The sequence below is a fragment of the Centruroides sculpturatus genome, unplaced genomic scaffold (assembly GCF_000671375.1).
Source record: "Centruroides sculpturatus isolate CEXI.00-Female unplaced genomic scaffold, Cexi_2.0 scaffold123, whole genome shotgun sequence".
In the NCBI taxonomy this organism is placed as follows: Eukaryota; Metazoa; Arthropoda; class Arachnida; order Scorpiones; family Buthidae; genus Centruroides; species Centruroides sculpturatus.
In genome coordinates this window covers 80,767-106,793 of record NW_019384538.1, presented here as the reverse complement: position 1 = coordinate 106,793, position 26,027 = coordinate 80,767, and the positions used below count along the sequence as shown (strand labels likewise).

Genomic DNA, 26,027 nt, shown 5'->3' with positions numbered 1-26,027 from the left:
CAAAATGTTAGGTTAGCTTGTGAATTATTTTCTAATTCTACAGCTATTGCTATTAAAAGATATATTAAAACTGAAAATGCCTTAGCAGCTTCTGAATTTATATCATCAATTAATGCATGGTTTGATGTTATGAATAGTTCAACACCCAATTTTCATTACAAAATTGATTATCCCTCCAAATGTGCTTATGGCATTAACATAACAGAACAAAATAATATACTTGATAATACTTACAGAATAATTGAAAGTATGAGATGTGTATCTAAAAAATCACTTCAAACATTTCAAAAAGGAATGCTTATATCTATTAAATCTATTAAAGATTTATTTTTTGACCTTAGTTCAAAATTTCTTAAATACCATTATATCTTAACATGTAAAGTAAATCAGGATTCTTTAGAAAGTCTATTTTCACAGATTCGAACTAGAGGTGGTTTAAATGATCATCCTAGTCCACTTGAAGTAATATATAGAGTAAGAATGATCATTTTAGGCAAATCACCAGGAATATTGCATAATAAATTAAACACAAAAGATCAGATAGCTGAAAATTATTTAATAAATGAAATGTTTGAAGAGGCAGACTTACTGCAAGAAGTTTCAGATATGTCTACTTCTAAAGAACAAGGAATATCTGAAAATTCATGCAATGTAAATGATGATGATTTATGTGATATATCTCAGGAAAATGTAGAATTAAAAAATGATGAATTAAAAAATGATGGATTACAATATTTAGCAGGGTGGATTGCGAGAAAATACAAAAAAAAAATATCCAAATTTAGGAAGTGTCAGTCACCAAAATAAAAATGAACATAGTTATACAATGATGTCCCTTGTTCAGGATTTATCTTTTGGTGGACTGTCACAACCATCAGAAGATTGCTTTAATTTAGTTTTAAAAAAATGGAATCAATTTTTACAAAAACTGTGAAACTTCATTTGAAATGTGAAACGATTTCATCTATTATATCATTTATTAAACAGACAATTAACTTCCAGAAGGCATTATATACACATACGTAAAGCAACGTGTATGGATTAGATTGAAATTTTTGAATAATTTAATTAAACATGATCGTTTCGCTGTGAAAAGAAAAGTAAATTGTAATAACAATAGAAAATTTTAAAAAGTTTGTACCTGATTTAATTGTTTTTATATAGCTTTTAATTTGTATATACAGTAGAGCATCGTTTATCCGAAAGTCGGTTATCCGAAAGAATTCCAGTCGGCAAATTTAAATTTTCACTAGTGCTGTGGTGCTGCAATCTTTGTCTATATCTTGGGCTACTCCAATATTTTTTTGATTTATATGTGTGTTTTAGCTGGCAGCACTGGCAATTTTGTGTGTCATGCTGAATCGAACGTTTTTGGTACTAGATTAACTTTTAAAGTATAATTTTTTTTGTTTTTATATTTTTCAATATATTTACAGTAGAGCGTCGTTTATCCGAAAGTCGGTTATCCGAAACGTCGTTTATCCGAAAGCATTCCAGTCGGCAAATTTAGGTTTTCGCTAGTGTTGTGGCGCTGCAATCTTTGGCTATATCTTGGGCTACTCCAATATTTTTTTTTGTTGGTGTGTGTTTTAGCTGGCATCACTGGCACTTTTGTGTGGTGTTTTTCTGAGGACTGTGTGGTGCTAAATCGAACGTTTTTGATACTAGATCAACTTCTAAAGTATATTTTTTTGGTTTTTATATTTTTCAATATATTTATTTTGTACAAAATAAAAAAATAATTTTTAACGATACAATAGCCACGATTATTATTTTAAAAAGTATACGTTAGGCTTAACATCGGCGAAAATTCAACGCGAAGCGACACGCAACGGAGAAAAATTTCAATATGGGATAGGTTAATATATTTTTCGTACATAATCGGTTATCCAAAAAATAAGTTATCCGAACAACCCCAGTCCCCAATTGATTCGGATAAACGACGCTCTACTGTATTGATATCAAAAATATGTTTATAATATAAAAAATTGTTCTTTTGAAACTTAATTTGTATATATTGATATCAATAATATCGTTTTCGGTACACGAGTATTAAAAATTAAAAAATAGACCAATATTATTTTTAGTTAAAAAAAAAAGTAGTTTGACGATAGAAATTAAATTAATTTACTTATATGTAAATCACATACGTAGAATTTACCAAAATTAATCTTAAGAAACTATTGTTGTTATAATATCATAAAATAGATAAAATAGATTTCGTTTACAAAGTAGAAAAACACATTTTAATTTCAACTTTACACGTAAAAATTACGGAGATTTGCTCAATATTCCGGATTTTTCTTATTTATAATCAATTTTTATTTTTATTTAATTAAGTAAGAATCGTAATTAATAAAATATTAGCGCGTAATTAAAGCTACGAGCCTCTGATCGGTAATGTTTTTACCATAAGGACATAGTAAGATATTTCGTTTTCGACTAAGAGTGATGTCAAATAAGCAACCAATGAGTAGCGTTTCTTCTCTATGAGGCAACCTTATAATCTAAGACCTTGGTGGCAGACGACTCTTGAAAAGTGTTCGTAGTGCCCTTACCGGTAACCGGCAGAATCATTCATTTGTTTGGAGAGTTCGGTTGGTGAGGACGTAATATTTGACTAGATGTAAATCTTTTGTGTTTAATTTTTATGATTAATAAATAAATACGTTTTCAAGTATATAAGGTAGGTACGGTACATTATTTTCTTTTAATTTGATATAAGTAGAAGATATTAATTTAAAATGATTATCAATATAAAAATACAAATACAGGTATTGAAACACTTTATTAATCAATGTCTATATTGGCCAATCTATTAAGACATCTTTATGTTCACAATACAATTTCTTCATTTAAGACATAAATGCACATTCTATATTATTGTTTTTGACAGGATTCATTACTTTATTAATAAGTTTGACAAATCTTTGTACTCGATTTTCTCGGTTTAAACTTTAATTTGTAATTACAGTAAGTTGAAAGTAAATGTTAAAAACGTTAAAATATATTAAATAATAATTCATCTAACTGTAATCCGTTTATTCTAACCTTGGACACCTCTTCCGCGAGAAATAGTTTTTTTCTAAAACTTTAAATTCATAAGAAACAATATGTTTCAAAATTATTTAATCGACGGTGGTAGTAATTAAAGGAACGAAACTTACAAATAGAGAAAAGGATGTATATACCTAACGTTTTTGTATTTTAATTAACTACAGTACTGTATTATTTTAATGATTGGTTGAATAGCAATACGCCTTCTTGTTCGTTTTTCACATTATGGCCGACGTAGTGAAGAATTTAGTTGGAAATCGATTACACGAATTTAATTAATTGTTCAGGTCAATAAATATTTTAATCTCCTAACGTAAAACTTCTTCGATGTTTACTTAGCAATAGGAGATTTCCGTGCCACTTTTGTGATAAAATTGGTCATTTCATATCTCAGTCTCCAGCTAGGCTACAAAAAGAAAAGGAAAAGAGGACAACAAGAAAGAACATAAGAATACTTATTATTAAGTTTCATGAATGAGTTTCATATTCAATTTGACGTCATCAACGACGTTCCAACTCGAGTACGAAGTGCTTAGTTCCCATAATTCCATTCTCAGCAAAATGGATTCCATTCGAATCGCACCAATTACCCACAATTCATTGGCAAGTAGCGGTCAACATATTTGTTGAGTGCTGAGTGTGTTGAGTCAGCGTTGACAACAGTGCTACTTCAACGTTGAAAATTGGAATGTCCCGAGAGAAAAGGCAACCGAATCTCTTCTCCTAGCCATGCACGAAACGGAGTATAGGGTTCTCTTAGCACTGTCGCGCTCCTAGCAGCAAGCATCCGGGTTATAGACACCACCCGAAGCGCAATTGACACTATATTATTCTAGCCACTAATTTCGTTTTGTGTCGAGGCGCGAGGACCGTGAAGTCTAACTACAGTCGGATATCAAAAACATTCAATTGAAAAATTTTTCTATAGTCAAGAAATTCTAAATTACTGTACAATTACTGTACAGTACAATTTTTCGAAAAAAAGAAACAAATTGTTCAAGTTATGTGAAACGACTTTTTGATGAATTCTTTATAAAAATTTTTCTTGTGCAAATTTCTTTTGAGTTTTATCTTATATAAGTTAACTTTAATATTTCTTAGTTGAAATTTATCATATCAAAAACATGCAAAAATTATATGAATGATTACTACACTTCCATCGAACTCATTTCCTAAATTTTAATGTGGATATTTTGTCTTAATTACCAATTTAGAAACTCAACAGACATGTAAACCACAATTGCGTCATATTTATATTTTCTGTATAACAATACAGCTAATAAATAATGTTTTATGTTTAAAGGGAAAACTCACAATTATTTATTTTAACATGCTTTTTATTTAGAATTAATTTCAAGTATAAATTTTAGATTATAATCTGAAACTTCATTTCAAAATTGCATTTTATTGACAGGTTAGTTTTAGTATATCAATGTTCTATTTTTACAATGTACGAGTCCAAAACAAAATGTATTTATTCCAACAGTCGAATCCAGTTTGCAATTTTCTTTTATACGCACCTGAAGACGAGAACATTTATATCAATCAATTTAATCACTAAAGTAAAATAATGCTATATTTTATTTATTAATGTAAGATTACTGATTATGATTAACTTAATGCAATTTATCTTCCTATTTTATTTCGCTTCTCCTAATAAACTGTAAAACTTATAGTAGGAGACGAATGAGATTTTAAGAAAAAATATTTAATTTTTCTTTAACAAAACTGAAGGGTGCTGAAAACTGCTAACCTATTGCTAAACTGAAGGGTGCTGAAAACTGGAACTCATGGAAGTTTAGAGTAGAAGTTCACATGCGGTCCAAAGGATGGATAGATGTATTGCGTGAAACACCGACAGACAAAGAAAGATTGAGACTAGACGAAAAAGTGCAAGATGTTATCGTATCTCTTGTAGAAGACAGAATCTTGTCCCATCTAATAAGTTGTAAAACAGCATCTGAAATGTGGAAGAAATTGACTAGTCTATTTGAACCCAAATCATCTATCGGAAAATATCTTTTACAAAAGGAATTCTTTGACTACGAATTGTAAGCCAAAGGACTAGGAACGCATATCTCTGATTTAGAGAACATTGTAGCAAAATTGAAGGCGCAAGATGATGAGATCTCTGAAACTATGCTTATGACTAAAATAATTTCTTCCCTGCCACCTGAATATGCACATTTTGTAACTGCCTGTCGTTGAAAAAGAACGTACTCTGCACAATCTAACATCCAGACTGCTTCTTGAAGAGAATAGACTTACAGAGAATAACTCCAACAAAGAAAAACTGGACAATGTTGCACTTCCATCTCATAAAATCTACAATACCAAAGCTAGGTCAAGCAATAGGAGATTTCTGTGCCACTTTTGTGATAAAATTGGTCATTTCATAGCTCAGTGTCCAGCTAGGCTACAAAAAGAAAAGGAAAAGAGGACAACAAGAAAGAACGATAGAAGGAAAGCTGCATTAATCGGTTTGAATATGGCGGAGGTAGCACCAAATGAAATCTCATGGATTGCAGACAGTAGAGCCAGCGATCACATGTGCACAAAGAAAGAATGATTTCTTAATTATTCAGAATGTGATAAACCAAAGTTGATAAAGATTGGCAACGGATCATATCTTAAAGCTTATGGATCATGCAAAGTTGAACTTTTAGCTAACAATGGCAAATCAAACACTTTATCAAGTCTCAACAACATCCTATACGTCTCAAATTTGAAGTTTAATCTATTCTCAATCAGCTCAGCATCAGATAGAGGCTTCAGTATGATTTACAACAAAAGAAGTTGTAGACTTGTTCGAGACAATGAAGTGTTTACTATCGGAACAAAGAAAGAAAAGCTATACTATATGCAATTTGAAAAATACCTGAAAAACTCAGCTTTTGTTGGAACACACAGGAAGAAAGAAAACATAAGAAAATTCCGTGAACGATTAGCTCATCAAAACATTAAACGAGTTCGAGAAATTTTAAAGAAATGTGGAATAGAGTACGAAGATGACCCTGACTTCTTTTGTGAATCCTGCATGAAAGGAAAACAACATCGAATTCCCTTCAAGTTAAGTACTTCAAGAGCAAAAGCACCAGGTGAATTATTACACATCGATCTATATGGACCTACGGAGACAGAATCTGTAGGAGGAGCTCGCTATTTGATAAAAGAGGAGCTGCTTGTAAAAGATGACCTAAGTCACTTCAGAATTGTATACTTCTTAAAAGGAAAGAATGAAGCCAAAGACAGAATCCGAAAATGCATCAAATACATCAAAAAATAACTTAAACTACAAAGTCAAGATAATAAGGACAGACAATGGTAAAGAAGAAGTTAATCAAAGAAACCGAAGAAGAAGAAGGATTTGTTCATCAGTTATCTTGTAAATACTCGCCACAACAAAACATTAGAATAGAAAGAGAAATGCTAACAATCGTTGAAGCAGCTAGAACAATGATCCATGCAAAAGGATTATCCAAGTCACTTTGGGCAGAAGTTGTAAACACAGCTGTACATATAAATCTAACTGGAAGAAATAGTGTTGAAGGAAAAACACCATATGAAGTATGGTATAACAAAAGTATAGCTATAAGTCAATTACTTGTGTTTGGAGAAACTGCACATGTCCATGTACCTAAGGAAAAGCGTTTAAAATGGGGCGCTAAGAGTAAAAAAGGTTTGTTTGTGGGCTACGGATATAATACCAAAGGCTTTAGAATCTTTTAGAAGAAAACTCAATCCTTGTTAAAAGTGATACTGAAGAAGAAGAATCCGAATCAGCTTTAGAAGAAGCGTGTAAAAAAACAAAACAAGAAAATAGAGAAAGTCAAACAGAAAACAAAACGTACAACTTAAGAAGTAAGAATGAAATTAAACTGCCGTCAAGGTACGATCATCATGCAATGATTGCAGACTGTGAACAGATATCTGCTTCAGAAGCCTTAACTGAACCAAAGTGGAAGAAGACAATGGAAGAAGAAATAAATGCCCTAAACAAAAATAATACTTGGATCTTAGTAGACCTCCCTGAAGGTCAAAGACCTCTAACAACCAAATAGGTATTTCGCACTAAATACAGGAAAGATAGCTCAGTCGAGAAGTACAAGGCTCGCATAGTAGTGCGTGGATTTCAACAAAAGCAAGGAATCGATTACACAGAAACTTACTCCCCTGTAGCGCAATATGATTCAATCAGATTTCTACTGGCCTTTGCAGCAAAAGAAAAACGACAACTACTTCAATTCGATGTGAAAACCACCTTTCTGCACGGTGACCTAGAGGAGGAAGTCTATATAATACAGCCTGAAGAATTTATTAAGACAAGTCAAGCAAACAAAGTATACTTGTTAAAGAAAAGTGTATATGGAATTCCTTAAATCTAAGAAGTTTATAGCTACAGAATCAGATCCATGTGTATTCATGAATATAAAATCTGAAATAATAGTTGTCCTATACGTTGATGATGGATTAGTGATTGGCGGCAACCTTAAAACAATGAAAGAACTAATGGAAGAATTAAACAGAAAATTTGAGATAACATGGGAAAAAGTCAACCGATATCTTGGAATGGAATAAGAACAACACACCGATGGTTCTATTTTTATTTTTTCTACCAGTCCCAATACATTGGAAAACTACTTAGTTTATTCAATATGGATGAATCAAACGCCACCTTTACTCCAATTGAACAGTTAAAGGATGAAATAGCTGAAACAAAGGAAGCTAAAGGTAAGCCATACAGAGAACTAATAGGTAGCCTCCTATATTTATCCACTATTAGTAGACCAGTTATAATGTTTGCGGTAAATTACCTAAGTAGACACGTAGAAAACCCTAAACACCGTCACTGGACTCAAGCTAAGAGAATTTTGAGATACCTAAGAGGAACTACTGATTATGGAATATTATACAATGGCAACGAAAAACTAGCTCTGTATAGTGATGAAGACTTTGCTGGAAACTTAGAGGATAGACGTTCCACATCAGGATACTTACTAATGTACTCAGGAGGAGCAGTATCGTTGCACTCCAGAAAACAAAGAACTGTTGCACTATCCACTGCTGAAACAGAATACGTTTCTGCTAGTGAAGCTATTAGAGAAATGCTGTTTATGAGAAAATTCGGATTAGAACTAAAAATGCTAAGTAAGGAACCTACAATAATGTACTGTACGTTGACAACAACAGTGCAATTCACATGATTACTAAAGATGATAAGAAAACCTCTAAACGAACCAAACATATTGACTTTAAATACCGTTTTGTAAAGGAAAAGATAGGAACAGAAATAAAAGTAAAGCATATAGACAGCAACGAACAGTTAGGTGATATACTGTATTTACAAAACCACTATCTCTGATTAAGTTTGAGTACTTTAGAAATTGTATGGGAGTCTGTAAATTTAAATGAGACTGCTTCCTATGCACTCTGGATCTGTCCCTTAATTTCTTTTGTATCTTAAATCTTGATTGCAGTGAGTGTAACAAAAATGTAAAAATTATAGTCTGTAAAATAAAACCTCTCTTTGTCTTCCAGTTTGGAGTGTCTTTTATCAGTTTTTAAGAGCAGGAATTAAATCTTAGTTTTCAGCTATATATCTGATATATGGGCGCCACAGAAAATTATCTGGGACCTTAGAGACAAATAATTACATCAATGCAGTTTTATTTATTTATTTTGGAGTGTTTATTTGTTTGTTTTACAAGTAGATTATAGAATAGAGTATTGCATCAATACATAAAGACAAACAAAACGTCCCACGGTCGAGGGTGTAAGATTACATGTCTCAATCACTTTTACGATTATAATTTGTGAAAATTTTTAATTCGATCACAGTAACTGACAAATGCTCTGCTTGCCCCCTCTGCAGACGCCCGTGATCTGATATGTATAATATAAATTAAGTAGGTTAGGAAAACTTAGATTGACTACTTTTCGAAACGAACTTAAAATATAGCCCATTTAATTTCAAGATGATGATTTCTACATTTTTGAACTGAAAAGTAATCGAATATCTAGCTCAAGGAATAAATTGGATATAAATACATGGTGATCATAATTAGAGTAAGTGTTTAGAGCTGTCTGTAGAAAGAATTATTGGTTAAATCCAGTGGCGTGCCGTGACATTTGATGATAGGGAAGCTGTGTTTCTGTAAGAAGCCGACTTCCGGGGGCAATCAGTTAATTCTTTAAATGTATTTTTAATACATTATTTATCTGACGTAATTAATAAAAAAAACAAGTTCAATATAATTACCTCTGTTATTAGATTCAATAGATTCCCCATGCCCTATAAATGCCGATTCTTGCTTTGATAAAAACATATAACATCTATTAATTTAAATATATCTATTAGCCGTAACTATCTTGTTATAATTTAGNAGGACATAGTAAGATGTTTCGTTTTCGACTACGAGTGACGTCAAATAAGCAACCAATGAGAAGCGTTTCTTCTCTATGAGGCAACCTGATAAATCTAAGACCTTGGTTCGAACCCACTTCGGACACTGCTCCTAACCCTCTAAATTAGGTGTAGGTGTTAATGAATTAGTCTAGCAACAAAGGAAATTCATTTCAGTTTACTCGAAAATGTCCGAAAAACGAAAGAAATGCAAAGTGCTGTCGTTAGAAGATCGTGTTAAAGTTATCACAATACAGCAATTAGCGGCGAAGTTTAACTGTGAGAAAACGAAATTGATTTTACGGTAGATCTACAGTATTTTCCTTGGGGTATAAAATATTATACACGATACAATTAATCGGCTGATTTCATCGTTTGATAAAATTTATTTTTATTTATTTATTTATTTTGAAGCTCATATACAGTACGTGTGCGATAAATAGTTTCTGTATCAATCTACGTACGGAAATACGGTATTACGGCATCACCTGTATTGGACGACCACCTGTCTAAAAGACCACTTTTTGAAAGAACCGTGGGTGGTCTCCATAGACAGCGTTTACTGTATATGTTTTATATACAGAAATTTTATACATTGTTTTATTTCTCTGTTATTTTTGGCTCCACATATATAAAATTCTATAAATTTAATAATGTGGGGGCTTGGGGGCCGTCTAAAAATGGATTACGAGAGCGTAGAGTAAGACCCTACCACAAGGTGTGTGTTGTCGGATTTAGACCCGATTTAGACCATAAAAAAACGCCAGTTAGTTAAGGCCCGAGGATAGGAATGAGCTCTTAAGAGAAAGGATGCAAAGTCAAGTAAACTAATTTACGAATATAAGAGACAATTTATATTATAAAGGAACGAAATATAAATTTATAGTAAGTATAAAAACTGTTTGAGGAAGTTAGCGTACTTCTATTTGTAAAACGGAGGTACAGTACCTAGCGGGGGTATCCGAACTTTGCGATTCTCAACATATCGGGAAGAGTTGTCTTCTCTTGTAGATGTTGTGTTTCTTTTTCTTTTTCTTCTTGCTGCTTTCTCTATCTCCCTCTTTTTCCTTCACTTCTTCTTTACCTTTCTTTACCTTTTCGTCTACATTTATCTTTCACTAAGTCTGATTTTCGTCATTTAGTTTTATCTTATTCTTTATTTTAACCAATCGTGATTTTGTTCCGGAGGAAGTTGAAGTAATTTGCAATAAGCATGATTGATCATCTACTAGTCCTCCTTCTCTCTTGTCTATTAAGAATTATTGCGTCCACATAACATGAATAAAATAACATTTGTCATCTAACACCATTGAGAAAAGAAGAAACGACGGTCATTTTCATTGTCTTTTCTTTGGCATATTGTGAAATTTATAACAATTAATAAACAATTTATTTCTTCTAATTTGTTTTTTGAATTATTTTTAACCAGCATTACTAAAAATTTAAATCCTATTCGATTAAGGTGAATATATATTAAATACAAAATTAATCCAATAATACAAAATCTAAAACTTTCCGAGAATTATAACAAAGAAAGAATAGAAATAAATTAAACCACGTGTTTACTAGAAATAAAAAATAAAACAATGAATTAGAATATTTTTGCTTTTATTTTCTTTAATTTAAAAAATAATATAATTTGATTAAATCTATAAATATATCTATATCTATATATCTATACTAATATTATAAAGAGGTAATGTTTGTATGTATGTATGTTAGTTTGTATGCAGCAGGTAATCTCCGAAACTACTCATCCGATTTCAAAAGTTTTTTCACCAATATTTAGAATGGAACTTCAGGGTGGACATAGGCTGTATATTATTCCGTTAAACGTGGGGGATGGACAGTTCTTTACGGTAAGCCTTACGAGGAAGGCTTACCGTAAATAACTCTGCTTCTATTTATACTATTTTAGATGCGGTTTTTGCATTTTTGATTGCATTTTAATAGAGTACGTCAACAGAATGTATACTAAGAAGGGATTTTTCGATATCCCCCCGCGGGGAAGTGGGACAAGATTAAGGCTTACTGTGAAAAACTTGGCTTCTATTATACTATTTTAGATGCGGGTTTTTGCGCTTTTGATTGCGTTTTAATAGGGTACGTCAAGAGAATGTACACTAAGAAAAAATTTTTCGAAAAATTTTCCCCCACGGGGGAAGTGTTATACATTTATAATAGATACATTTTGAGCCACAACAAGGCGTGGCGGGGTCTGCTAGTCTATATATATAAATGGACGTGTGTGTCCCTATATTTCACTTTTCCGCAAAAAACTACACATCGCACGTGAATGGTGTTTGTATGTGGTAGTAGCCCCAAGTCTCCATTCCTGCACTATGGTGCTTGCGTCTCGATAGCTATAAAGGTGCGAGAGATATGGGCTTGAAAGTGGTTGAAAGTGGCTTTCTATTTCGAATGTTTTGTTCGAATATTGTTCGAACAAATTCGAACAATATTCGAATTAAATTCGAACATAAAATTCGAATATTGGTTCGATTATAAAACGATCGTAAACGTTCCAGAAACGTTGAAAATAGTTCGTTTGACTTGACGTGAACAGGAGACGTCCAAAAATAGAATCGGGACCAGGTCGCTAATTAGTCTGGAAACGGGAGACCTAATTCTTGCATTCTCTGAAAACGGGTAAGATTGGCTATAATGCACAGTAATTATCTTTTCACTATCGTTACTTTTTAAAAACCCAGCGAAACGGGTCCTTGCAGCTAGTATAAAATATAAATTTTCTAATGCGTGGTTATAGCATTAATCACATTTTTGTAAATAAGAAATCAAAACACAAAGTTAATAATTCGGATTGCTTCAAGCACTTCGTCAAAAGATGGCAGCAGTAAACGGCGAAATATTTCAAAATAAAAATAGTTTTATTTTCGAATTGCGTAAAACTACTTCATTTAATGTCTGAGTGTAGTGTTTGCCCGGTATTAATAAGATAGAAGAAATACATAACTACTGGTTTGAGAGGAAGGCGGCGATTAATACAGTTAAACCTTGATAGTCGCCATGTTTTCGAGTTGTGTTACCGTTATCGAGTAGCTGTTATTATTTAAAACACTGGGAATTCTCTATTCGAACTTACTTTTAATATCGTAAAGTGATGTCACTGAATTTACTGATGATGTTGATGTAGTCACGCGCTACTCGATTGGATTGATACAAAATTAACAAATTATATATCAGTTACGTATTACTGTACAAAGATAATCAATCTATTATAAAGGTCTACATGTATAAACATATCTTTGGAAGTATGTGAGAAATGTAATATTGAATTAGAGAATTTTCAACGTTAGAACGTAGGAAGCCTCAACGTTGCTACAAAGCCTTAATGTGAAATATTGTTTTTATAATGCACGTCTATAGAATGTGAGTATTAAATGTAATTTCTTAACAGTTTGCATAAATTAAACATTCTTTTTCACAAACGTTAATTTCCAAGGCATATTACTGTGCATAAAACGTAGATTGAGATCGTTTAACTATTGTCTATCGGTGCAGCAAAATTCCACGACCAAATCTTGCATATAAAGACCTGTATGCGTAGATAAATTCATATGTTATATTTAATGTTACTTTAGAATCATATATCCATAGAATTGAAGTGAAACCAAAAAATCTGTCAAATTTTTATATTTGAAACAGAAACGATTTACGTTGAATTACTAAAATGGAAAAAGCAAAAGCTCCAAGTGAGGAGAAGAGTGTCCCCGTTTGTCCAGTTAATTACAAACAAGTTGAAAAAGTAAGTGGGCAAAATCGATTTTAATTTAATATAAACTGTGGATAATATAAAATACAGTTTATGTTTTTCATTTATTCTTTTATAAACTGTACTCTAGAATAATTTAAAGAGTGTAATAAATACAGTAGAGCGTCGATTATCCGAAAGTCAATCATCCGAAACGTCAATTATCCGAAAGAATTCCAGTTGGCAAATTTAAATTTTTGCCAGTGCTGTGGCGCTTCAATCTTTGGCTATGTCTTGGGCTACTCAAATATTTTACGTTTTTGATACTAAATTAACATCTGAAGTATAATTTTTTATTATTTTTATATTTTTCAATATAATAATTTTGTTTGTACAAAATAAAAACAATAATTTTTAACGATACAATAGTCTTTGTTAGGCATAACATCGATGAAAATTCAACGCGAAGCGAAACGCAACGGAGAAAAATTTCAACATCGGATACGTTAAACTATTTTTTTCGTACATAATCGGTTATCCGAACAACCCCCCCCCCAATTGATTCGGATAATCGACGCTCTACTGTATAATATTTAATTACAGGCAACAGATGGACTGAGGCAAGATGCCTGTTTAAGGATGTTTAAGGAACTTCTAAACGGTAAATACTTTTCTGTCTTTTATTTTATTATAATGGGAGGTGTTCTTAAAAATTATATTTATTTCTGGACATATGTTTTTCTTTGTAGTCCATGAAAATCAATTACTGTAGTTGTATTATTGTTTATCGAAAGAATTTCAAGCACGAAAGTTATTCGTATTACATAGAGATATACGTGCACAANACTTCAGGGTGGACATAGGCTGTATATTATTCCGTTAAACGTGGGGGATGGACAGTTCTTTACGGTAAGCCTTACGAGGAAGGCTTACCGTAAATAACTCTGCTTCTATTTATACTATTTTAGATGCGGTTTTTGCATTTTTGATTGCATTTTAATAGAGTACGTCAACAGAATGTATACTAAGAAGGGATTTTTCGATATCCCCCCGCGGGGAAGTGGGACAAGATTAAGGCTTACTGTGAAAAACTTGGCTTCTATTATACTATTTTAGATGCGGGTTTTTGCGCTTTTGATTGCGTTTTAATAGGGTACGTCAAGAGAATGTACACTAAGAAAAAATCTTTCGAAAAATTTTCTCCCACGGGGGAAGTGTTATACATTTATAATAGATACATTTTGAGCCACAACAAGGCGTGGCGGGGTCTGCTAGTCTATATATATAAATGGACGTGTGTGTCCCTATATTTCACTTTTCCGCAAAAAACTACACATCGCACGTGAATGGTGTTTGTATGTGGTAGTAGCCCCAAGTCTCCATTCCTGCACTATGGTGCTTGCGTCTCGATAGCTATAAAGGTGCGAGAGATATGGGCTTGAAAGTGGTTGAAAGTGGCTTTCTATTTCGAATGTTTTGTTCGAATATTGTTCGAACAAATTCGAACAATATTCGAATTAAATTCGAACATAAAATTCGAATATTGGTTCGATTATAGAACTTTATAGAATTTTATGTTCGAATTAAATTCGAACATAAAATTCGAATATTGGTTCGATTATAAAACGATCGTAAACGTTCCAGAAACGTTGAAAATAGTTCGTTTGACTTGACGTGAACAGGAGACGTCCAAAAATAGAATCGGGACCAGGTCGCTAATTAGTCTGGAAACGGGAGACCTAATTCTTGCATTCTCTGAAAACGGGTAAGATTGGCTATAATGCACAGTAATTATCTTTTCACTATCGTTACTTTTTAAAAACCCAGCGAAACGGGTCCTTGCAGCTAGTATAAAATATAAATTTTCTAATGCGTGGTTATAGCATTAATCACATTTTTGTAAATAAGAAATCAAAACACAAAGTTAATAATTCGGATTGCTTCAAGCACTTCGTCAAAAGATGGCAGCAGTAAACGGCGAAATATTTCAAAATAAAAATAGTTTTATTTTCGAATTGCGTAAAACTACTTCATTTAATGTCTGAGTGTAGTGTTTGCCCGGTATTAATAAGATAGAAGAAATACATAACTACTGGTTTGAGAGGAAGGCGGCGATTAATACAGTTAAACCTTGATAGTCGCCATGTTTTCGAGTTGTGTTACCGTTATCGAGTAGCTGTTATTATTTAAAACACTGGGAATTCTCTATTCGAACTTACTTTTAATATCGTAAAGTGATGTCACTGAATTTACTGATGATGTTGATGTAGTCACGCGCTACTCGATTGGATTGATACAAAATTAACAAATTATATATCAGTTACGTATTACTGTACAAAGATAATCAATCTATTATAAAGGTCTACATGTATAAACATATCTTTGGAAGTATGTGAGAAATGTAATATTGAATTAGAGAATTTTCAACGTTAGAACGTAGGAAGCCTCAACGTTGCTACAAAGCCTTAATGTGAAATATTGTTTTTATAATGCACGTCTATAGAATGTGAGTATTAAATGTAATTTCTTAACAGTTTGCATAAATTAAACATTCTTTTTCACAAACGTTAATTTCCAAGGCATATTACTGTGCATAAAACGTAGATTGAGATCGTTTAACTATTGTCTATCGGTGCAGCAAAATTCCACGACCAAATCTTGCATATAAAGACCTGTATGCGTAGATAAATTCATATGTTATATTTAATGTTACTTTAGAATCATATATCCATAGAATTGAAGTGAAACCAAAAAATCTGTCAAATTTTTATATTTGAAACAGAAACGATTTACGTTGAATTACTAAAATGGAAAAAGCAAAAGCTCCAAGTGAGGAGAAGAGTGTCCCCGTTTGTCCAGTTAATTACAAACAAGTTGAAAAAGTAAGTGGGCAAAATCGATTTTAATTTAATATAAACTGTGGATAATATAAAATACAGTTTATGTTTTTCATTTATTCTTTTATAAACTGTACTCTAGAATAATTTAAAGAGTGTAATAAATACAGTAGAGCGTCGATTATCCGAAAGTCAATCATCCGAAACGTCAATTATCCGAAAGAATTCCAGTTGGCAAATTTAAATTTTTGCCAGTGCTGTGGCACTGCAATCTTTGGCTATGTCTTGGGCTACTCAAATATTTTACGTTTTTGATACTAAATTAACATCTGAAGTATAATTTTTTATTGTTTTTATATTTTTCAATATAATAATTTTGTTTGTACAAAATAAAAACAATAATTTTTAACGATACAATAGTCTTTGTTAGGCATAACATCGATGAAAATTCAACGCGAAGCGAAACGCAACGGAGAAAAATTTCAACATCGGATACGTTAAACTATTTTTTTCGTACATAATCGGTTATCCGAACAACCCCCCCCCAATTGATTCGGATAATCGACGCTCTACTGTATAATATTTAATTACAGGCAACAGATAGAGTGTGGCAAAATGTAGATATGTTGAAAGAACTTCTAAACGGTAAATACTTTTCTGTCTTTTATTTTATTATAATGGGAGGTGTTCTTAAAAATTATATTTATTTCTGGACATATGTTTTTCTTTGTAGTCCATGAAAATCAATTACTGTAGTTGTATTATTGTTTATCGAAAGAATTTCAAGCACGAAAGTTATTCGTATTACATAGAGATATACGTGCACAATTTTCATTGTCATTTATATACATTTAAGCTAAACTTACAAAGTAATTGGATAAACAATAAAATATTGATTGGATATTAATTTCAGTTGAAAATTGTAATCAAACACCGACGATGCTGAATAATTGTACACAAGTTCACGTTGGACCAAAAATTGAAATTCATTTTGAAGAATCGAAAGCAAATTCATTAAAAAAAGAAGAGGAAGTAAGAGATGGTAAGTGCATGTTTAATTCACTTTTTTATATTAAAAATATTTGTTATGATTTGGAAAAACTGATAGAATAGCATTTTGTTCTTATTAATTTACAATTCTGAAATTGAAATTTGTGGATGACAGACACCTAATTAAAGTATTGTCATTTATATAATGGATTCTAGAGTATTAAATCACTACTAGAAAAAGATGAACCTTGGCATATTATAATTACTGTGTATAAAAGAACGGTAGCCAGAGCTATCGCATTATTTCTTTTCAAAATTCGTTTTTATAGCAGTCGTAGATAATCTCCTTTCTCAGTTAGAACACGAATTGTGCTTAGTTTTGCATAAATACCCTTTTACAACTCACTGGAAGTACTAATGCTTTAATGCATTCGACCATAAATAATATTACAAATATGGCAGAAAGTTTCGTATAATTCGTAATATGCAAATAAAATGAAAATAAATAACACGATATTTCATTAGTTTCTTATTAATTTGTTATTTCTTACAGCAATGCTCAAGAGTTGCTGCCAGATGCTGAAAAACAAATACAAGACATACTTTTCTTACATGAGGTCCTTTTTGTGGGAGGGCAAAAGGAAAGATTTTCCATTAAAGGATTATTTCGTAGAATTGACTGTAGAGAAAGCAGATTTATTTGGAAAAAATAGCGAAGAGAAAATAAGCCTGAATGAGATGTTTTCCATTAAAGAAGACGGACACCAAACTATTTTAATTACAGGGGATCCCGGTTATGGCAAATCTACTCTGTGCAAGAAAATTGCGTACGATTGGGCAACCACTGATTACCTCAAACACTTTGATTTAACTTTTATTGTAATTTTACGAGAATTAGGCGATAAAAGTGTAAAGGATGCCTTACTCGATAATATGCATAAATATTCGTTAATTAATACAGATTGGAAGTTTCAAGACAGGCAACGGAACATTTTAGTGATTTTGGATGGGTTAGATGAAATTGTAGAAAAATTTAAAATTCTGAAATTTATAAGAGAAGAATCTTTTTATATTACTTATCAAATGACTATTGTGGTTACGAGTCGACCTCAAGCAGCTGAAGACATCAGGGAAGACATGAACATGAGACTTTCGTTACAGGGATTTCCTCCAGAGCATCAAAAAAAATACATTCAATTAATGTTTAGAGAAGACGAAAGTAAAGCGAAGGAACTGTCTTGTGCACTGAAAGAAAACGAATTTTACGAAGAAATATCAGAATGTCCTCTGATGCTGCATATGTTGTGTTGCCTTCATCAGAATGGAGAAATAGAAAAACTTGAAACGATGACTGATTTATACATCAGAATATTTACTCTTATAACCGAACGTTATGTTAGAAAAACAAATCAGCAGGGAAAGTTTAAAAAAGGAAAATACTTCGTGGGAGAAAACTTGCTATTGAAATTGGTAAAAATAAAAAATATCACCTCAGAACTCTTGACGGATCAATTTCCGAAAGAAGATGAATACAATTTTATCATTGGACTGGACATTCTCGTTCTCGATTCATTTTTTGAATGCGATAATAGAATTCAATATAGTTTTCTGCATCGCACCTTTAAAGAATTTCTATCAGCTTTATTGATGTATCTCGGAAATGTTTCATTTCCAGTTTATATTTTAGAAATGGAATTATTATTTTTATTGGGATTTTATAAGGATAAACCTTTAACCAAACAGTTTTTAACATATTTAGAGGAACAAATGTTTCCACCTCAACTCATGCTTCGAGTTCACAAAACACTCAAGTTGAAAGCAAATTGGGAACAATTTTGTTTTCATTCCAATGTGTTAATTAATTTTTCGAAATACGTTATTTATTTTTTAAAGCTGTTAAAACTGCATGAATTTAAAGAAGTGTACATCTATTTCGGTGAGAAACCGGATAAAACTGAGAATAATTCAATTTATTACTTGAACAATTGTACTTCTCCGAATAATTTGAAGATTTTTCTTATCTTCGAAGCTAGCAGACCGTTTTGGGGAAATAAATACGATATCAGAAAATCTGTTTCATGTCATCTCAATTTGCTTGATAAAAATAACACAAATAATTTGGACATTTTTCTTGTTGGAGTAAAAATGTTTGTCTGCGGTCCATTAATCAGATTCAAGAAAGTAAATCGTAATTTGAATTTGTCTGGTGGTGCACTGAAATTATTAAATGTAAGTGAAAACGCAGAATTGATTTCACTAGAATCTGAAATAGCCGGAAAATTTTCTATGAGTTTTATTATTTCATTGGAGCAATACGAAACTCTTCGTGATCGTATTATGATTTCAGTCTGCCCTTAAGCAGAATTGAAAATTTGTAATGATGTAGAAGACTATAAAGATATATATATATCAGGGTTTTACATGGAAGAATCGTCTAATTTTTTAACGACGAAACTGCAATTAATGAAATGAGTAAGCTGAAATGTTAAACAATGCGAGTGTTCGATTAAAATATCGTTGTGAGAATATAACTTTCAATAGTTGTTCCTCTTGTGAATAGAAAAGGAAATGAAATTTGTATAGTTACTTAAACACTATGGTAGCAACTACTGTATTCGAAACAAATTGTTTATTGCATTAAATTAGGAATGAAATCACAAGTTTAAATATGAGAGCGGTATGTAATTGACGTATAACAATTACAAGCACTTTTGTATTGTACTGATAAATAATGAAAATAAACGATGTGTTACTTAAAGTGTGTTGTATTCTTAACAATTGTTAAGGCTTGAAAACGAATACGAATGAAAAGTGGCTATCGAAAGAGCGGCCAAACAACTAACAATTGTCTTTTATTATTATTATTTTCATTTCATTGTGCTTGTTAGGTACTTATTGAAGATGGTAGAAAACGAAAGGCATGGTGGTTTAAATGCTGAATTTATAATTTATGTTTTCATTTCGATAAATAAAGATAATAATTTGACAAATAAATATATGTTCGTCAACAGATAGAAGCACGTAATAGTATACTATCAACATACTATCTTGCGCGCTCAAGGTTGAATGAGTATGCTAGGGTGTGTCAGCTGTTTGCAGTTGTTACAAACGAGACGATAAACTGATGTTCATTGATTAACACAGGTAACCTTTTCTATTCTCTATAAACTCGGAGTGATGTTATTGACGTAGCAGTTACGACTGTTTGTAAAACGACGGAGTCTATATTATCGTACGTCTGACGTCACTGGGAAATTACGAGTGACGTTGAACTTCGCACGTGTTAGCTAGTGAACTGATGACCTATGAATTATACAAAGGTTTCTATACAATCCAAATAGGACGTAAATCTTTCATAAATCTTTATATAAATATACAGAAAGAGGTACATTTTAGTTAATTCACTAAAATAATTTAAAAATACGCATTCTACAAAAAACCCTTACACCAATAATGTGTTTTCGAGGGTGCCACAAAATGGAAGAATCGAATCATCATACATTGCACCATAACAATGAAGAAGAGGTCAACATTATTTTTACACGAAAACCCGACTTCTTATTGCATATTCTAATTCTATATTGAACATAAATATTTATCCAAAGCATTTTTTTAAAGGTGCACTTATTAGATTTTACGAGTGCGTAAAGTTTTATGTGATATCTACAATGTATAAGCGCGAATACGTGGATATTTAAAAATAGAAAAATGCTTAAAAATCTCACTAAAAAACTATTGTTTTGTGTTGAAAGCAACGTCAACGAGTTCTCTTTACCACAACCTTGATGGCTTTAACTCGCTGTGGCACTAGATAGATGTTAAAGGAAAAGTATGGTGTACAGGGACAAGCCACTGGTAATTTCAGGAGGTGAGCACATATTTTATTATATATGAACGTTTTGTTTTCAGAAGATATAATTTTTAAGTAGAAATTGCGAGCTCCAACGGTCTCGGTGTTAACGCTTGCATTATATATTTAAATGAATTTGGTGTTGCACGATACTGTATTCGAAGTAGCCCTGTTGTGAGTTTCTCATTCCACAAGTAATAAAGTTGTACAATAAAATACTGTACTAGAATTCTGCCAGCATTGTAATTGGTACTCGAATTGCTTCGCCGTGTGTCTAATTGTTACACACAGTTAGCAAAAACCAAGTATTTTAGTTAAAACGTAACAACATTTACGTAATTGTTAGAAATACTGCTGTTTCCGATAATAGAAAATTCGAGTTTATCTACCGAGTAGATTTAAAATGACGTGGCATCGATAGCTACGGGATTTTTTATTGGTCGGTCGATCCTCTTCTCTTCGACTAGTTACGAATAACTAGTAATAGTAGAGAACAACAAAAGAATCGAACCCGGACTCCTAATATACGCTCGAACAGTAAGATTGAGCTCACATGTTACGTCCAGTCAATGGAAGAATGCCTTACAAATAACGCCTTCTTAGATTGGCCGAACGTAACGTAACGTAATAAGAGGCATCCTAACCCGTCATCCGGACAGTTTTAATTACAAGTTGGCATAAGCTTAGATTGGATCCAAAGAAAAGTTTAATTTTCTTTCTTGTAATTACGCGCCGCCAGTTTGTAATTGTTTGTAATTAAAGACATTAAATATATGATTAAAAACTGCAGGCCGGCATTGTGACCATGGCGCAATATATAATAATTGCTCGTTTATCTCGAGCACTGTCCTTCATCACCCCGCTGCCCCATTGTGGACCTGGCTAAACCCATAATGGGCTTTTTAAAAACAGGCCTTTTTAGTGCCCACTGGGCAGAAAGAGTTACCAAAAAAAATGGTGGGTAGAGTGTGAGGCTTTGATTCATCAGTGTGGTGTTTATGGACAATTTTCTTCGTGTAAAGAACTGTTTCTACAAAACTGTATAGTATGTTCACTATTTATCTGTTAATTGTCTAAGGTGGCACTTCACCGCTCTGGTGGACCTGGATTCGAATCTGGACGGGTCAAAAAGTCCGTCCGGATATTTCGGGTTTTGTTCTTCACCATTCGGCCGCCCCATGGTGCACCTGGCGTAACCATAATTGACATGCTAAAAAGCCCTTTTTAGTGCTCATAAGGCGGAGAGTTAAAAAAGAAAAAAAACTTCTTGACGTCATAAATTTACTAACCAATTACGGAACAGGAAACTACTACAGCAGCTGAAACTAATTGGGAAAAAATAAACGCCGCAGAGTTACTAATAATAATAAAACGATTTAATATAATAATTCATGAATATTATTTTTAAACATAATATGAAAATTAGTATAAGTTATATTTAATTTTTTTTTATATTTAATTTACTCGCTATTTTTACGGCAGGGTGCGCTGTAATTCAAAATGGCGTCTAGAAACATGTGCATTGGGATGTTTTGTTAGCGAATTAACTTAAATTTTATACGAATTTAGCAATTTTTATAATTAAATCATGGATTATTCTAATATCAGCCGCGAAGAACTTTGTAAACCCGTAAAGGAATTAAAAGATAAGTGGAAATTGTTACCTGCTTTCCTCCAAGTTAAAGGTTTAGTGAAGCAACACATCGATTCCTTCAATTATTTCGTTAATGTGGAAATTAAAAAGATAATGAAGGCCAACGAGAAGGTAACAAGTGAATGTGATCCACTTTTTTATTTAAAATACACAAATATATACGTTGGAACTCCTGAGATAGAAGAAGGATTACAGATTACCAAAGCTACAAATCCACATGAGTGTCGTTTGAGAGATTTAACATATTCTGCACCAATTACTGTCGATATTGAGTATACCAGAGGTCAACAGAGAGTTGTGAGGAATTCAGTCACAATAGGAAGAATGCCTATAATGCTTAGGAGTTCAAAATGTGTTCTTACTGGAAAATCTCCCGCAGAGTTGGCAAAATTAAATGAATGCCCTTATGATCCTGGCGGTTACTTCATTGTGAATGGAGCTGAGAAAGTTATTCTACTTCAAGAGCAGCTTTCCAAAAATAGAATGATAGTGGAAGAGGATCGCAAAGGAGGAATTACCTGCCAAGTCACCAGTTCGACTCACGAGAGGAAAAGTAGGACGAACATCACCGTGAAGAAAGGAAATTATTATTTAAAGCATAACAGTTTTACAGATGATATACCGATTGCTATTGTATTTAAGGCTATGGGTATAGAGAGCGATCAGGAGATAGTTCAGATGATCGGTACCGATGATCACGTTTTGTCGGCATTTGCGTCGTCCTTAGAAGAGTGCCATCAGGCTCAAGTGTATAGCCAGATGCAAGCATTGAGATTTATGGGTGGAAAAGTTAGACAAAGAAAGATGTTTGGAGGTGCTAAAAAATCTGTCGTCGAAGAAGCACGCGATCTTCTAGCTACTACGATCCTTGCTCATGTGCCTGTTGAACAATTTAATTTTAAGTTGAAGGCTCTTTATATGGCATTAATGATAAGAAGAGTAATACAGGCTCAGCAAAACACAAAGTTAATTGATGACAGAGATTATTATGGAAATAAACGAGTTGAACTGGCTGGAAGTTTACTAGCTTTGTTATTCGAAGATGTTTTCAAAAGATTGAATGGTGATATAAAAGCTATAGCAGATAAAAATATTCCAAAAGTGAAAGCTTCAATATTCGATGTTTTTAAATATATGAGACAAGATTTGATAACTAATGGTTTAGTGACTGCGATATCCACTGGAAATTGGACCGTTAAACGTTTTAAGATGGAAAGAATTGGTGTTACACAAGTGTTATCTCGTCTATCATACATATCTTGTTTGGGAATGATGACTAGGATCAACAGTCAGTTTGAAAAAACCAGAAAAGTTTCTGGTCCCAGATCTCTACAACCATCTCAATGGGGAATGCTTTGCCCTTCAGATACACCTGAAGGAGAATCTTGTGGTCTAGTTAAAAATTTGGCACTTATGACTCATATTACAACTGATTTAGAAGAAGGACCTATTTGTAAATTAGCCTTTAATTTAGGTGTTGAAGATATACATTTACTAAATGGAGAGGAACTTAGTAATCGTAATGTGTATATGGTATTTGTGAACGGTAATATTCTCGGAGTCGTTAGAGAACATAAGAGACTCGTTCATACTTTCAGAATGCTTAGAAGAGCCGGTTATATTAATGAGTTTGTATCTATATTTCCTAATCATACCCATCGCTGTATATATATAGCATCTGATGGTGGAAGAATGTGTAGACCGTATATAATAGTGAAGAATGGCAAACCTAAAGTACTTCAAAGACATTTAGAAGAGTTGAATCAGGGACTTAGATTCTTTGAAGATTTTCTGCGGGAAGGACTTGTCGAATATTTAGATGTCAATGAAGAAAATGATAGTAATATTGCACTTTATGAGTCTGATATAAATGAAAATACAACTCACTTAGAAATCGAACCATTTACATTACTAGGTGTCTGTGCCGGATTAATACCGTATCCTCATCATAATCAGTCACCACGTAACACTTATCAGTGTGCTATGGGTAAGCAAGCCATGGGAACTATTGCTTTGAATCAAAGAAATCGTATTGATACATTGCTTTATTTGTTGGTTTATCCCCAAAAACCAATGGTAAAATCTAGAACAATTGAAATTATTAATTTTGAAAGTCTTCCAGCAGGTCAAAATGCAACTGTTGCTGTGATGAGTTACAGTGGTTATGATATAGAAGATGCTTTAATTATGAACAAGGCATCGATTGATAGAGGATTTGGTCGTTGCCTTGTATATAGAAATCAAAAGTGTCTCATAAGGAGATACTCAAATGCAACACACGATCGAATTTTGGGTCCAATTGTCGATGGCACAACTGGTAAACCCATTTGGAAACACGAAGTGTTAGATGCAGATGGGATAGCCGCTCCTGGTGAAAGAGTAGAAAATCGGCAAGTTCTCATAAACAGATCAATGCCATCTGTCACTTCAAATCCTATTCAAGCCACACCAAACTTGATGCAACAACCCGAATTCCGAGAGGTGCCATTAAGTTATAAAGGTTTAGTTTCATCGTCAGTAGAGAAAGTAATGATTTCGACTAATAGTGACGAATCTTACCTAATTAAAATGTTGCTCCGTCAAACTAGAAGACCAGAAATAGGTGACAAATTCAGTAGTAGGCATGGACAGAAAGGTGTTATAGGGCTGATCGTTCAGCAAGAAGACATGCCTTTTAACGATAACGGAATCTGTCCCGACATGATTATGAATCCTCATGGTTTCCCATCAAGAATGACTGTTGGGAAATTAATAGAATTGTTAGCCGGTAAAGCAGGTGTATTAGAAGGGAAGTTTCACTACGGTACTGCATTTGGAGGAAGCAAAGTTGAAGACGTGAGCCAAGAACTTATAAAAAATGGCTTTAATTATTTGGGGAAAGATTGCCTAACATCAGGAATTACAGGAGAACCTTTAACAGCATACATTTATTTCGGTCCAGTATTTTATCAGAAACTGAAACACATGGTTTTGGATAAGGTCCACGCGCGTGCTCGTGGTCCAAGAGCCGTGTTGACCAGGCAACCGACCGAAGGAAGATCCAGGGAAGGCGGTCTGCGTCTGGGTGAAATGGAACGCGACTGTCTGATCGGCCACGGAGCCAGCATGTTACTGTTAGAGAGACTTATGTTATCTAGCGACGCCTTCGACGTTGATGTCTGCAACAATTGCGGACTGCTCGGTTATTCCGGGTGGTGCCACTACTGCCGTTCCTCACGTCACGTTGCTTCCATAAGGATTCCTTACGCATGCAAGTTACTGTTTCAGGAATTACAATCTATGAATGTTATTCCGCGAATTAAGTTGTCCAGATATTTTGAGTGACCAAAATTTCTGATTAAATGTAAAATTTGGAGTAGATTTAGAAAACTAAAATAAATATATTTCTTATATTGAATTTGTGTTTATCTTTATTTCTACTAAAAAAATTTACATAGATAGAAGAATCTTTTTAAGTTATTTTCAAGTACTATACTGTAATTTAAATTTAAAAGATACAAAATGTCGCCATATTGAATCTGTCA

At 32.9% G+C, this 26,027-nt stretch overlaps 2 protein-coding genes across 4 annotated transcripts; both read left to right on the top strand.

The window, feature by feature from the left end:
• The first annotated feature begins 12,077 nt into the window (after nt 1-12,077).
• Nucleotides 12,078-19,806, top strand: LOC111623300. Of its 3 annotated transcripts, none has more exons than XM_023365824.1 (5): nt 12,078-12,109; nt 13,127-13,226; nt 16,603-16,654; nt 16,923-17,051; nt 17,553-19,806. In XM_023365824.1, the coding sequence occupies exons 2-5, from the start codon at nt 13,152-13,154 to the stop codon at nt 19,355-19,357; spliced, it is 2,061 nt and encodes a 686-aa protein (XP_023221592.1). In that variant the 5' UTR covers nt 12,078-12,109; nt 13,127-13,151; the 3' UTR covers nt 19,358-19,806. The 3 variants fall into 3 exon arrangements, with proteins under 3 accessions (XP_023221592.1, XP_023221591.1, XP_023221593.1); XM_023365823.1 differs by lacking the exons at nt 12,078-12,109; nt 13,127-13,226 and adding exons at nt 14,894-14,937; nt 15,955-16,054; XM_023365825.1 differs by lacking the exons at nt 12,078-12,109; nt 13,127-13,226; nt 16,603-16,654 and adding an exon at nt 15,965-16,054.
• A 2,525-nt stretch (nt 19,807-22,331) lies between these two features.
• On the top strand, nt 22,332-25,861 carry LOC111623299 (DNA-directed RNA polymerase III subunit RPC2-like). Its single transcript, XM_023365822.1, has one exon. The coding sequence runs from the start codon at nt 22,438-22,440 to the stop codon at nt 25,825-25,827; it is 3,390 nt and encodes a 1,129-aa protein (XP_023221590.1). The 5' UTR covers nt 22,332-22,437; the 3' UTR covers nt 25,828-25,861.
• The last annotated feature ends 166 nt before the right edge of the window (nt 25,862-26,027 follow it).

Bases quoted from the DNA above. Each gene is read 5' to 3' on its own strand.
- LOC111623300 (XM_023365824.1), top strand. From the start codon at position 13,152: ATGGAAAAAGCAAAAGCTCCAAGTGAGGAGAAGAGTGTCCCCGTTTGT. The intron at 13,227-16,602 runs GTAAGTGGGCAA...ATTTAATTACAG, and splicing joins ATTACAAACAAGTTGAAAAA to GCAACAGATAGAGTGTGGCA. The intron at 17,052-17,552 runs GTAAGTGCATGT...TATTTCTTACAG, and splicing joins AGAAGAGGAAGTAAGAGATG to CAATGCTCAAGAGTTGCTGC.
- LOC111623299 (XM_023365822.1), top strand. From the start codon at position 22,438: ATGGATTATTCTAATATCAGCCGCGAAGAACTTTGTAAACCCGTAAAG.